The sequence below is a fragment of the Petaurus breviceps genome, unplaced genomic scaffold (assembly GCF_028583685.1).
Source record: "Petaurus breviceps papuanus isolate PSGF00001 unplaced genomic scaffold, PetGlider_PUasm1.0 174, whole genome shotgun sequence".
Lineage (NCBI taxonomy): Eukaryota > Metazoa > Chordata > Mammalia > Diprotodontia > Petauridae > Petaurus > Petaurus breviceps.
This window is the reverse complement of record NW_027185761.1, coordinates 60,530,071-60,543,899: the sequence shown is the minus strand read 5'-3', so window position 1 is coordinate 60,543,899 and position 13,829 is coordinate 60,530,071. Positions and strand designations below refer to the sequence as shown.

Sequence of the window (13,829 nt, the reverse complement as noted above, 5' to 3'; positions counted from 1 at the left end):
AGTGCAAATCTGGCCTCAGATACTTACTAGCTGTGTGACCCTGGGCAAGTCAGATGTCCTTGTTTTCTTCAGTTTCTTCATTTATAAAATGAGCTGGAGAAGGAAATGGCAAACCACGCCAGAATCTGTGCCAAGGAAACCCCAAATAGGCTCGGGAAGCCTCGGGCACAACTGAGCAACCAAGTCCCCAAAAGACCAGAATGGATCGCTGTTTTTCCTTGCTATTCCGTTAACCAGAGGCTGGGCTTTTAAAACTTTATTTATTTATTACCTATCACAATGGCTTCTTTTCCTCCTTGAGGAACAGCATTTTGTTCTTTTAAACTGGTCTTCAAAAACAAAGCCCATCTAGGATTAAACTAATTTATCCTCCTGTTCAGTAAGGCCTCAAGCTGTTAAATCTTGTTCAGGGATAATGTGACAGGCTCTGTGAGGCAGCCTGGGGAGAGCATTCTAGTGCCTTTCCATCGGTCTGGGTGGAAAAACCCATCCATCCCAATTTCCCCCCACCACCCATTTCTGCTGCAAGTAATGAGATCAGCAGAAAAGGCCCCAGGAAAGCTTAGAGAGGTTAGCTCGGGCAGGTGGATGGGAGAAGATCATTAATCTGCTAATCCTTAACTCTTAGATAACCAGTGAAAAATAGAGGCAGACAGGACAGCCACAGTCGGGCCCAGACTTCAGGGTTAGGTCTGGCAGCCTGGGCAAGGCAGTGAAGAGGTGCCTGAGGAGAAAGGGGTGTCCAGGGGTCCTGGGGTGCTAGATGGACTGCCTCAGAGCCCTCTTTGGAAGCTCTCTTTCCCAGACTTTCTGAGGCGGTCAAAAATCAACAAAGAATAGATTTAGCTATCTTTGACAGTTGAGTGGGTATCTGAAAAAGACTTTTTGTTGAGTGGGACCAAAATGGTTCTTTAAACTCTGACTGGTTTGCTTATTAATAAAGGCCATGACCTTTTGTCTGCCAGGAAGGTGGCATGTCACTGTGTAGGCCAGTGGTCATTGGCACATCAGGAAGTCTCTGGATTTTGGATAGTTCATCCCAGTCTGTGGGACCAGAAAGGCGAGTAATTCTGTTCTGAAATATTCAATGCCAAAGGACACTTTTTCTTATCCTAATGTGATCAGAATATGCTGTTCAGTTGTGTCTGACTCCTTGTGACCGACCACATTGGGGGTTTTCTTAGCAAAGATGTTGGAGTGTTTTGCCATTTCCTTCCCTGGCTCATTTTACAGATTGGGAAACTGAGGCAAACAGGGTGCTGTGACTTGCTCAGTCACACAACTAGGAAGGGTCTGAAGCTGGATTTGAGCTCATGAAGAAGTCCATGACTCCGGGCCTGGTCCTCTGTCACTGTGCCCCCAGATGCCCTACTCAGAACATAGTGAAATCTTATTTTAAGAGATATATTTGGAAATAAGAATGCTGATTATTCCCTTCCCTGTAGCACAGTTCTGGCTTTGGTTACTTAGTCACCAAGTTCAGAGATGAAGCCCACAGAATGTGAGTCCTCCCTTCTGCCACTGTGTTTGTTAATTCTTCTCTGTTCCCTGGTGAATGTTTGATGGGAGCAGGGAGATGGACGCTTTGAACCCAAAGCCAACAAGTTCACCGGCTTAAAGCGAGAGAAGAGTTGAGGTCGATCCCTGGGAATCTCCAGGGAAAGCCTGCACAGAGCGTGGCGATTCTCAGCTGAATGAAGGACGGCCAGGATTTGGGTCTGGGGTGCTGGGGAGAGAGGATGCCACTTGGAGCTGAGAGCCTGCTTGTGCTGCCTGCTGGCTGGGGGCCCACGGACCCTTCCCCTCCCTGTGCCTCAGCTCCTTCTTCTCCTGGGGACGGCAATGCTTATTTAGCCTGCCTCCTGGGGTTTGAGGAAGGTGCTTTGCAAACCTTGATGCTAATGCTACATTTCTGTAGGTCTGGGTCACAAACAACTGCTTTTAAATAGCAACAGCTCAGCTCTGTAGAGCCTGCAATGCTGTCACTGCTAGACTGGTCTGCAGCCTGCCGTGATTTATGTCCATGGAGGGGAAGAAATCCGTACAACACCGTGTCATATCTTTTGGTTTCTTTTAGATGTTTGCTCAGGCTGCCAACTTCTCTGCGATCTCCTTGATTTGGCTTTATTTTGTGGTTGTAGTTTAGGAAAGTGGGGAGGCCTTGGAAGGACCCTTTGTCCCATTTCCAAATATCTTCAGAAAAGGAGAATTTATGATGCCCCCCACATTTTGAGTTCCAAGGGAGTTTCCTTCTGAGTGGTTTGGCATCTGACAAACATCCTTTTGTGATAGGGAGTGAGCATTGGATAAAGAGGCAAACAGATGTTGGATTCACTGCCTTTGGGCTGAGAGATCACCTGTGGTTACCCCCAAATTAATGGAGGCAAGGATAACAGAATTGGTGATTTATATTTATTTTTGAGAAACAGTCTCAGTTTAACTAAGAAGGGCAGGTGGGGTGATGCAGTGGATAGAACACCAGCCTAGGAGTCAGGAGGACCTGAGTTCAAATCTGACCTCAGTTCCTCACTGGCTGTGTTACCTTGGGCAAGTCACTTAACCTTGTTTGCCTCAGTTTCCTCATCTCTAAAATGAACCGGAGAAGGAAATGGCAAACCATGCCAGTATCTCTGCCAAGAAAACCCCAAACAGGGTCACAAAGAGTCCGACATGAATAATTGATGTAATACATATTGATGTCTTGTTATAATATGAATATACACATTAATGACCAATGGTTAATGACACATTAATATGCATGTTGATGGCCAAGAATGTCATTCCCATGTGTTTGCTACCGATAATGTCTTATTTACAAAGGTTAGCACAGATACACACGCAGGAAGTTGGCTTTCTAAGATGTTTTGTTGATGGCATCTTCAGACTTCTTTCTCTTTTCCCAGATAAAATAGTTGTGGGCAGTTACACAGGTTATCTGCGCATCTTCTCCCCGCACCCAGTGAAAGTGGGTGATGGAGCCCAGGCTGAAGATTTACTCCTCGAGGTTCATTTACGAGATCCCATCCTCCAAGTGGAAGTGGGAAAATTTGTTTCGTAAGTACAGTTGCTAACAATTGCAGTGATTAATGTCTTAATTATGGTGATTAAAGCCTTTGCTTCCCTTAAGACTGCCTGTCACTTTTAGAAAGTGTCTGTGCCTGAAAGGTAAATGCCCTTTATGAATCCATACGTTTTCCTTGACATTCTTGGTCCAGCTGCACACTGCTTTCATTCGATGGAAATTATCGTATGGCTCTGTGGGCTTAATAAGCTAGACCTTAAAGGCAGCCGATGCCTGGCTTGCCAGGAACTCCCATGCAGAGACTGTGAATGAAGCCCCCAAAGCTCTAGGAAAAGTCAGAATTAAAGAAGGAATTAAGTGCCACCAACTGGTGGTCATCACCTTTTAGTGTCTTAGTGTGGGATTTTAAGAATCCACTCCCTTGTGTGGACACCCTGTGTCTGTAAGGCTGCCTTTTGAGGCTGGGCCATGCCCAGCATTAGGGCTTTGTGGCTTCATCGCATGGTGTAATTATTTGGGAGAATGGCTATTTTCCTTGTAAATATGTGATTTAAAAAATTGTGATTTCCGTAGGTGTGATTATTCTTTGGTCTCTGGAGCGCTGGATTCTGTTAAGCGTGCATTCTCTGTGGGTATTTGTCATGCATATGTATTTGGAGCGAGAAAACCCATTAAAAAGGAAGAAAAATGAAGCTATATGTCCCCTCTTCCCAGAATCATTTTGTTTCTGAGCTGAAGCAAAAATCGCACCAATCCTGGGTGTTATCTTTCTGGGTGACAGGGTGACAAATGTGCATTGTCTTCCGAGAGCTGCTTAGCTCTGAGGAATTGCTTGGATTTCAGGCACTCTGATAAGCTGCTGGGGAATTGAATATACTGTTTCTTCTAATGGCCAAGTTCCTTCCCCCCACCCCTACCCACCCCCCACAGAAATCTGGCTTGTACCAAGTGCAGGTGCAGTCTAATTACACTCTGCGAGAGAATGGAAATGAGAGAGAGTGAAAAGGAAAGATGAGACCTACGGTGAAAAATGTGAACCCATCTGTTTGTCCTGGGCCAAATGGAGGCGATGGGGTCCGAGGAGTCTCCCAAGTGGGCTTGTATTCTTCTTCAACTTTGTCAGCATTTGTTAAAGTACTGTGCCAGCCACACTGCCTCGGGAGCCGGAGGTGACCCCTCATTTCAGGGGGTTTCCAGGCTCGGACATAGGCAGACTGTCGAAATTCCAGGAGGGATGTGCTGGGGAACAGGGGAGGTCCAGGCAGAGAGCTCTGGGAGGCCCTGAGGAGGGGGTGGCTTTCCCTTTGGCCAGCAGGGCATCAGGGCACAATTCACAAAGCCGAGCTTGAGCAGGGGAGATGGGGAGTTGGATACAGATGATGGGGGAGAGGCCTGAAAGCAGGGTGGCAATGCCAGTGAGAAATAGGAGAGTGGAGGGGAACAGACTTAGCAGGGGCACATGAGGACTTCTGCCTTGCACATGCTGGCCAGGTGGCCATCTTGGAGTCAGAGGCAGCAAGGGTGCTTAGGGAGAGCCTGGGCTGAATTTGGACACAGGGGGATCTTTCACAGAGGGCACAGGTGGCTCCATGGCTCCCACCGTGATCCCCAGAGCAAAGCCGAGATTGCAAGGAGTCTAGAGTCAATGGAGAGTCAGGCCACAAAGACAAAGCTTGGGGAGAAGAAAAGAGAGATGTGTGGCGATTATAGGGCCAAGGAGGAGGGTGGTGCGTGCATGTGTCTGGGGTGACATGAGTGTGTGTAGGAAGCTTACCTTTGCGTTGATTTTTCAGTTCAAACCCTTTTGGGATTGAGCAGTTCTCCTAGCCTGAGCCGTAATCCTGTGTCCCTCAGGGCCCGGGGCTCGGGGCTGTCTTGGCCTGTCAGTCGGACCCCTGTATGTTCTGAATAATGCTTGTTTGGTAACTGACCGACTCTCCTGGCCCCCGTCTGCCACCCCCTTGTAAACTGTGCCCTTCTCTCTGACAGGGGGACGGAGCTGCTGCACTTGGCTGTCCTCCATGCCAGAAAGCTTTGTGTCTACTCTGTCTCAGGTAAGAAACACACTCTACGACGTTGCTGCTGCTCCTCAGCCCCTCTCACGGCTTAAGGAGCTTCCTGGAGGCTGGAGAACGGCCTCCCGCATTATGGGCACTCGGGCTCTCAGTAGCCCCGCCAGAATGCTGGGTTGAAAGCTTTCAAGTTGCCTTTGTTCTTCCCTCTACTGCTTCTCAGTCTTCTCCATTAGCCCTGAGGCATTTTGTCTGCCTTTTCCCTGGGCCCAGGGACTCCAAGGATGATGATGCTGGCTTCCCAGGCCTTGAGATGTTTTCAGGTTTTACTTGCAGCATCTCATTTGCTAAGAACAACTTTGTGAAATAGGTGAGGAAACTGAGGATGGAGAGGAGAGATACTGGGCTTTCTAGTCTTCATGAGTAAATAGCATTTCCAGTTTCCTTCCTCTTGGGGCTTCACTCAGAATATTTCGAACCCAGTTGAGGCTTGGATTCCTGGGGCTTTGGATTCAGTGAGGCCAGTCAGCTTCTCAGTGTGGGGTGGGGCACGAGGTGAAGGGCTGGAGGGGCACTCACCCCTGGCCGACAGGGTGGGCCAGTGGTGATGAGGAGGAGCTTTCCTGCTCTGAGAGCTTTTATGGAGAGGGAGAGAGTGCGCTCTGGTTTAGCAAGTGCCCTAGATTCCCAGAGTCTCCTTTCTAAGCTTCCTAGCTCTCGGGGCACCTTGCAGATGGCTTTTTTTTTTTTAAATAGTATTTTATTTTTTGTTTTTAACAATTACACATAAAGACAATTTTTAACGTTCATTTAAAAATCATTTTGAGTTCAGAATTTTCTCCCTCTGGTCCCCCCCTCCCCAAGACAGTAAACAGTTTGATGTAGGTTAGATATGTTGCACATGCCTTTAAAGAAAGACTGTGGTTAAATTTGGACATTAATATAACTTTTCCTTAATACCTCATTGACAGGACAGCGTCAGGCAGCTCTCTATGTCTGTCATAGTTCTGTTCCTGTGCTTGCAGTCAGGACAGCCTGGGTTTGCATTCTGCCCCAGATGCCTCCTAGCCCTGTGACTCTGGGCTCCTCATCTGTAAAATGGGACCACCTGCCAAGGACTCCAGAGATGGGAGCCATTGGCATTCATACTCAGGTCTCCCAGGTGTTGCTTTGTTTCTGCAGCACGTGCTCAGGCTGCATTCAGAGCTCAGTGTCTGTCTCCACCGATGGCTTTCCTGCCCGGTGCCTGCATCTGGCCCCACTGGCTGCGCTGTGGGCCCCAGAATTCTTGGCTTCTTCCCCAGTGGAAGCTCGGTCCACTGCCCCTTCCCAGAAACCTCCCTTCCTGGAAATGAAGTGTATTGGACTTTGAAAAGAGTTTGTCTTAACTTTCTGTGAATGAATGTTTTCCCTGCATTGAGGACAGGACAGGGATGTCTTTTTATTGTCTTTGTGGCCCCAACATTGAGTGTTGGTCTTAGCTTATAGGAAGCACTGAGCCGATGTTGGTGAATGAATCAGTTTGAAAATGGTTTCCTGTCAGTGTGGTACAGTGGGCAGAGCACTGACCATGGGCTAGGATGACCTGGGTTCATATCCTTCCAGTGGCACTTACTAGTTTTTGACTGAGTTCTTTGGACCTCGGTGACGTTTTTTAAGGTTGAAGGAGACTTGGGCATGTCTGAAGATAGGGAAAGGACCAATAGAGAGGGAAAGACTGGAGAGAGAGAGAGAGACAGAGACAGAGACAGAGAGACAGAGAGCGAGAAACAGAGAGAGAGACAGAGAGAGACAGAGACAGAGACAGAGAGAGAGAGACACAGAGAGAGAGAGAGGCAGAGAGAGAGAGACAGAGAGAGGGAAAGACAGATGGGGGAGAGAGAGGGAAAGAGACAAGAGGGAGAAACAGTTGAGAGAGGGAGAAAGAGAGACAGACAAAAAAGGGAGAGAGGGGAGGGAGGAACAGAGGAAGGGAGGGGGAGGGGGAGAGAGAGAAGGGAGATTCAGATGGGAGATGGAGGAAGAGAGAGAGGGATGGAAGGAGAAAGGGAGAGACAGAGGGAAAGAGACAGGAGGGGAAAGAGACAGACAGATGGAAGGGGAGGGAGGGAGAGTTGAAGAGAGAGAGACAGAGAGGGAGTGAGACAGAGAGAGGAGAAAAGAGGGAGAGGGTTGGAGGAAGAAAGGGAAAGACGGAGAGAGAGAGAGGAGAAGAGAGAGGAAGGGAGACAAAGACAGAGAGAGAGACAGAGACAGACAAAAAAGAGAGAGGGGAAGGGAGAAATAGAGGGAGGGAGGTAGAGAGAGAGAGATGGGAGAGGAAGGGGGAGAGAGAGAAGAGAGAGGGCTGGAGGGAGAAAGGGAGAAACGGAGAGACAGAGACAGAAACACAGAGGAGAGGGAGGGAGAGAGATAGAGGGAGACAAAGACAGAAAAGGAGAGAGAGATGAAAAAAGGAGAGGGGAAAGGAGAAATGGAGGGGTAAAGAGTGAGGGGGAAGGGATAGAGAGGAGAAGAGAGGGGGATGGAGGGAGAAAGGGAGAGAGAGAGGGAGAGAGACACAGAGGAGAAGAGAGGGAGAGAGACAGACAGTGGGGGAGAGATAGAAGGAGAGAGGAGGAGACAGAGATAGAGACACAGAGAGAGGAGAAGAGAGAGGGAGGGAGACAGATGGGGGGAGGAATGGAGGGAGGGAAGGAGGGGGAGAAAGGAGAGAGAGGGATGGAGGGAGAAAGGAAGAGACAGGAAGAGAGACACAGAAAGACAGAGAGAAAAGAGAGGGAAGGAGAGAGAGATAAAAAAGGGAGGGAGGAGAGAGACACAGAGACAGAGACACAGAAAGAGAGAGAGACAGAGATAGAAAGGGAGAGGGGTGAGGGAGAGAGGAAGGGAGAGACACATAGAGACACACACACACAAAGGGATAGAGGGAGAGGAAGAGAGAAGAGGGATAGAGACAGAGACAGGGGAGAGAGATTGATGTTCCAATCTACTGGAAAAGAGAGAGCTGGGAGCCGGGCCATGTGTGGAGCTGGCCTGGGCAAGGAGAGGGGAGAAGCTCTTATAGAGGCCACTGGGAGTAAGTGCTTTTTTATCCCCATTTTATGGATGAGGAAGCCAAGTCAAACAGGTTAAGTGGCTGGCCCAAGATCACACAGCCAGAACTTGGATTTGAACTCGGATCTTGATGACTCCAGGCCCAGCGCTCTGACCTGGAGTCCCCAGTCTGCGTGCTGTCAGCCCCGAGGCCTCAGTGGCCCACCTTGGACAGGCGTTGCTCCAGCTCGGCCTCTGAGCCCCGGGGTTGTGTGGGCATGTAGGGATACAGATGTTGTCCGTGTCGAGCACATGTGTCGAGTGCATACTGTGTATGTCTGTGTCTACATACATATACGTGTGTGCACACATAAGCACACATATCACTGTTCCTTCCCCGTCCCCTGCCCCAGGCCAGAGCCTTTGCTGAAATGACTTTGTCAGGAGAGTGTGCAGGCCCCCGCCGAGCATCCACTTTTCTGGGCCCGGGTCCTGGGAATCGCTGTGCAGAGTGACCCAGCGGGTCCTCCAGTGTTTGTCTTTCACCGCCCTTTTGTCTCCCCTCTCCATCTGCGGGGCCTCCTCCCCCAGCCAGGCCTGCCCAGGCCCCTCTTTGTGTCCTGGGTGTCCGGCTGCACCTGCGCGGCGGAGGGCGCAGCCAGACGTCGGCATGGGCAGGAGGCCGCTTTTGCAGTGTTCGCCACCATAATGACTCGCATTATAGAATGCTCTCGCAGGGAGGAAGCCCTTCACAAAGGGGGGGCCTTTATTTCTGGTGAGCTCGGGGTCATTAAAAGCACCACCCAGTGCGCCCCAGAGAGTTGCGCCCACCCCCTCCCATTCAGCTCTGGGAACCACTGCCTGGCTGTTTGTCCCATCTGCCCCAGCTCGAGCTCCCCGGGGCGCCTATTCAGGGGCCGGCCTCCGTGTGTGTGGGCCCCGGCTGCGCGCCCCGAGGTGGCCGTGCATCTCATTTGGGGCCAGGCCTGGAGGAGGGCGGTGGCCAGCCCGCAGCATCTGGCGCCTGGGCCTAGGTAATTGGATGTGTTTGTTCTTAGCGGGCGAGCTCAGGATGGGGCCGCTGTTCCTGGGACCTGATGCTGCTGGCGGCTCACTGTGGCATCCTCTGTGCAGGGATGCTTTGGAGTCAGCTTCGTCTTCCCTCGCGGATGAGCCAAGGCCGCCCTCTAGCGACCAACGTGGGTGTCTGCGTTTTCCATGTTGGAAACCAGCCCTTTGTCCAAGCTGGCTGAGCAGGGAGCTGTGGACAGTGCATGGTGGGAGCTGCCTCTGAATGACCAGGACACTGCCCATGCCAGTACATTACCGTTATAATGAGCAGTCACACCCAGCCTTCATGGAACAATGTCAGGTTGGCCAGCCCCGTTAGTGTATCAGCCCCTGGGCCCCTCGCCACCCTCCCTGGAGGGTCCCCACCGGCTCCTGTTACACCCCAGCCCTTCTCTGTCCTTGCCTGGGCTATGGCCTGAGCCTTCTTAAGGCTCTACCGGCTCCAGAGCTGTCACCCCTCACTCTCTCACCTCCAAGACTGAGGGAAGCCCCTCACAGCCTGGCTTCCCCCGGCCTGTCCAGACTCGTGCCTTCCCTTGGTTCCAGTCAGAGAACAAGCAGCAGTGGCGATCACTGGCATTTCTGTGATGCTTTGAGAGTTGCAGAGTGCTTTATACACCTTCTCTCATTTGATCCTCGCAACAACCCTTTGAAATAGGTGCTAATATTGTTCCCATTTTTCAGATAGGGAAATGGAGGTCGAGAGTGTTGAAGTGACTTGCCCAGGGTCCCAGAGTAGGCTTGAACTCCAGAGATCATCCTGACTCTGTGTCCTGCACCTCCTGGCCCTCTGGTCTAGCTCCTCTTTTGGGGACTTCTCCATCTCTGTCACTTGGCATTGTCTCCTTCCCCTTCCTGCCTCTTTAAGACCTGACCCAAAGACATCTTTCCTCCCCCAGGTGCCCTCATGTTGGTTGGGTAGGAATTCTGGGCATAGTTATTTATGCATTTGCTGTGTCCTTGACAGAATGGAAGTACCTTGAGTACCAGGATAGACAGCTTCATTTTTGTCTGTCTCCAGGTACATGGGAAGGGGTTTCCTCTGGCAGCACTTTCTTGCTTGTGTTGTGTCTGGACTGTTCTGGTGAAGCCTGTGGATCCTTTGGCAGAAGAAGGTTTCCGACATCTCTGGGCCTTCCCAGGGAGCCCTGGGCTCACCTGCCAGCCTGAGGCTTCTGCCTCTGCTCCTGCAAGAGTGCCAATGGGTGCCTGTGGCCTGCCTGGCTTCTGAGTCTGCCCAGGGAGCCCCAAATCAGGCCCTTGGGGCCCCTCTTCTCCCTAGTGCTCAGGAGGCCATTCTCAGACCCAGTTCCCCTGATTTTTAGCTCCTGTCTCTTAGGTACTGTTATCTTGGTCCTACCTCTTGGGCTCCAAGGGACTCTGTCACTACTTGGGGAATCAAGGGAGGCCCTCAGCTCTCATCCTCTTCTTCCCCCACTCAGTGGACTTTTCCAATTAGTGAGTCTGCCTGAACTCATTGTTCAGTGGTTGGCTCCCTCCCACCCTGCCACGCTGTCCCTGGCCAGTGTTTCTGAGCCTTTGGCTGTCAGTAGACACTTATGTCCCCACATGCCACTCTCCTGACTCCCTCTCCCTCCACCTGACTCTCACACCTCTAGGCCTTTCTCTCCTTCCACTGTGGCCTTTCCTCTGGAATTCTGGCTTCAGAGTTCAGAAACTTGGTGTCATCTTCAGCCTCTCCCTTTCCTACTGCCTCCATCTTCCGGCTCCCTCCTGATGGTTCGGGTGTCCTGGATACCCTTCCCTGCCCTGGCTGCGCTTTGGATCATAGCCTTACTCCCTGGCCAGAGTTGGGGAGCTGGACTCTCCCCCTGCCACCCTCAGTCAGGAGCCTCTCCACCTTTCTGGCCCCTTCTTCATCCTCGGCTATTATGGCCCAGGGTGTTTTCTCCTCCTCAGCCCTGCCCTCCCACAGGGCATGTCTCGTTGACCCCTTCCTGCAGGTGATCTGACTGAGGCCCAGAAGGGCTGGGCCATGAGGATTTGAACCTGGGCTCTCTGACTCCCTGTCATGCATGCTTTCCTCTGCGTCACCCTGAGGCGCAGCGCAGCTACTAGAAAAGCCACACGTGGAAAAGGAAACTTGGGCTTAAAAACTTTAAGTTTTGTATCATTTTTCAATGAACAATAATTTATTTTCTCTCCCCGCCAGTTGAAGGGAAAAACAGACAAAATAAAGGCCCTCGTGGCAAGCCTTGCTCATCCAGTGAAGCAGATTTCTGCTTTGTCTGTGCCCCGCCCCCTGTGCCCGCCGTGCGGCTGCTGGGTGGCGGGGATGGGGGGGAGGCCCCAGCTCCTCCTCTGAGCCTTTGCTAGGTGTTCCTTCACAGTGGCTGCTAGGACAGCCATGCTTTGTTGATGGTCAGTCCTTTGCCTGTCTGGAGTTAAAGACAGAGAAAGGGAAGGACACCAAGAGACCAGAGAGCCCTTGGGTAAGGTTGGAGAGGAGCTTGGCTCCATGAGGCCTGACAGGTCCTCTTCCATCTGTACGTCTGTATGCAGGCCGGGATGGTAGCCTGACTCCACGAGGCTTGATAGGCTCTTGTCCATCTGTCTGTCCGTCTGTATGCAGGCCCGGATGGGAGCCTGTCTCCATGAGGCTTGATAGGCTCCTGTCCATCCATCTGTCTGTCTGTATGCAGGCCTCCTCCTCCACATGTCTCGGGCCTCCCAGGGGTGCCCCTCAGTCTTTGTGTGTGTGCCTCCTTTCACTTCCCTGAGCTGACACTTCATCTCTGGCTTTGGCCTCATGCTTTTCTGAGCCAGACTTTTCTTCCTTGTTTGTGTAGCTCAGCATGTATTGGTGAGCTTTGTCTTGGTTCTTGGATGCACTCTGACTGGTCCCTAGGTTTTTATTAGACATTTGGGCAATGCCAGGATTTGCAGACAATTGCCATAGAAAGGAGCCAGTCAGGTAGCCCAGTGGAAAGAAGGCTGGACTTGGGGTCAGGAAGACCTGAATTTGAATCCTGCCTCAGTTACTAGCTGTGTGACCGTCAGTCTCCATTTCCTCATCTGTACAATGGGGACAAGAGATGCTAAGCATGGCTGGCATTTGTATGGTGCCCTCCAGCCCCATCCCCAGTGGTGGCTGGCACCAGAAGCCTGTGAGCTCAGCCTTCTCTAGATTGGGGTTATTTCAGCTATGACAGGTTCCCCTCCTCCCTGCCCCCAACAAAAAGTGTTTATTTTTTAGTTTGATGGAAGCAAAGGTTTCCTTTGTGTTGCTGATACCAAAGCGTGTGTTTGTGTTTTCCTTCTCCCCTCGCCCCCTTTCCAGGCCTTTCCTGCTTCCACCAGGCCCAGGCCCGTGGGGGGGACAGACTTTCTCAGGTCTCGGTGTGCCCTTAATGGATGGAGGGCTGCTGAGATAACAGCCCCGCAGCTTGTAGGCTTTAGACCTTCTTGTAGGCCGTGAGTTTCAGTGACACCATCACACGTCTTTCCCTTTGTTCTGAAGGAGACTCTCTCTGCAGAGTAGTTTGTTTGCTTCTCTGGGGGAAGCTGACACATTTTATCCATTAAATTAGAGGAGACTTCATAGGGGGCTGAAGTGTTTTCATGGTAGGATGGAAAAATAGCATCATTTGAAAGGAAGTGGGGGATTTTGTGTGTCTGTGTAGTCATGTTTCCCTAATTACTCCAAGGAAAATTAACTTGGTTTCTTTTACAGCTGGAGCTAGAAGGATTTTGGGAATCAGACATCCCCCTTGGTCCCACAGACCTGGCCTGTCCTGAGGAGGTGCCCAAGGTGGACCTTCCACCCCGCGGTCATGCAGACCAGACCCAGGTCAATACGAGTGGAGCTGTCACGGCCAATTCTGGTGGACTGGGGTCATGCTTTGCCATTTTTGAGTGTAATTCCCAGAATTCAGGAAAAGAAGGTCTTCTACATGGGTCAGAAAATGAGAGGAATCATTCACCTTTAATCTGTCTTCATGACATACAAAATCATAATTTTCTGTTTTTGTAGGAACTCTAGGTAATGTGGAACATGGGAACCAGTACCAGATCAAGCTTATGTATGAACATAATCTTCAGCGGGTCGCCTGCAACATGACATATGGATCCTTTGGCGGTGTCAAAGGTACTGTAGATCTGTCTCTTGTTTTAAGAGTGGCCACAAAGTGAGGCCAAGTGGAAGTGGCTGGCCATCCAGGCCACAGACACGGGCCAGAGCGAGCCGGGCACACAGGTGTCTTTCCTCTAGGCTTGTCTTCAAGTATCCAAGTAGAATTTCACTGAATCACTCCTAATAATGTAAAAAATCAGACCCAAGTTGTGGGGTTTTTGAGTGTTTATTCCTTTGTTTTCCCTTCCTCCTCTTTGGAAGTGGTTGTTGGAAGGAAACAAAGTCCAGCTTTTGGAGTGAACATTTTCCAACTTTGTCTTATTTCTAGATTGCTAAGTTAAACATATTTGAGATTCCTGTTCCGCTACCTTGCAAACATCCAGAACTTTAAAATACTTTTAAGGGTCCCACAGATTGGTCCCAACTACTTCCTGCCTGCACATAGCCAGATCATAGTGATGTGGGGAACACTGGGGCCAGAGTTGCATCGTGGCTGCACCCCAGGTGCACAGGCTCTCAGAGTCAGAAGCAGCTGTGTGGGTGTGTGAGTGTGTGTGTGTGTGTGTGTGTGTGTGTGTGTGTGTGTGTGTGTGTG

At 50.8% G+C, this 13,829-nt stretch overlaps 1 protein-coding gene across 3 annotated transcripts in view; it reads left to right on the top strand.

Annotated features, from left to right (window-relative positions):
• Positions 1-13,829, top strand: part of BBS9 (Bardet-Biedl syndrome 9) — a 339,648-nt gene that overhangs the window by 17,122 nt on the left and 308,697 nt on the right. For all 3 annotated transcript variants that reach the window (XM_069084284.1, XM_069084282.1, XM_069084283.1), the window contains 3 exons: positions 2,904-3,054; positions 5,012-5,076; positions 13,136-13,249. In XM_069084284.1, coding sequence (XP_068940385.1) covers positions 2,904-3,054; positions 5,012-5,076; positions 13,136-13,249 — 330 coding nt within the window. The remainder of the gene's footprint in view (positions 1-2,903; positions 3,055-5,011; positions 5,077-13,135; positions 13,250-13,829) is intronic.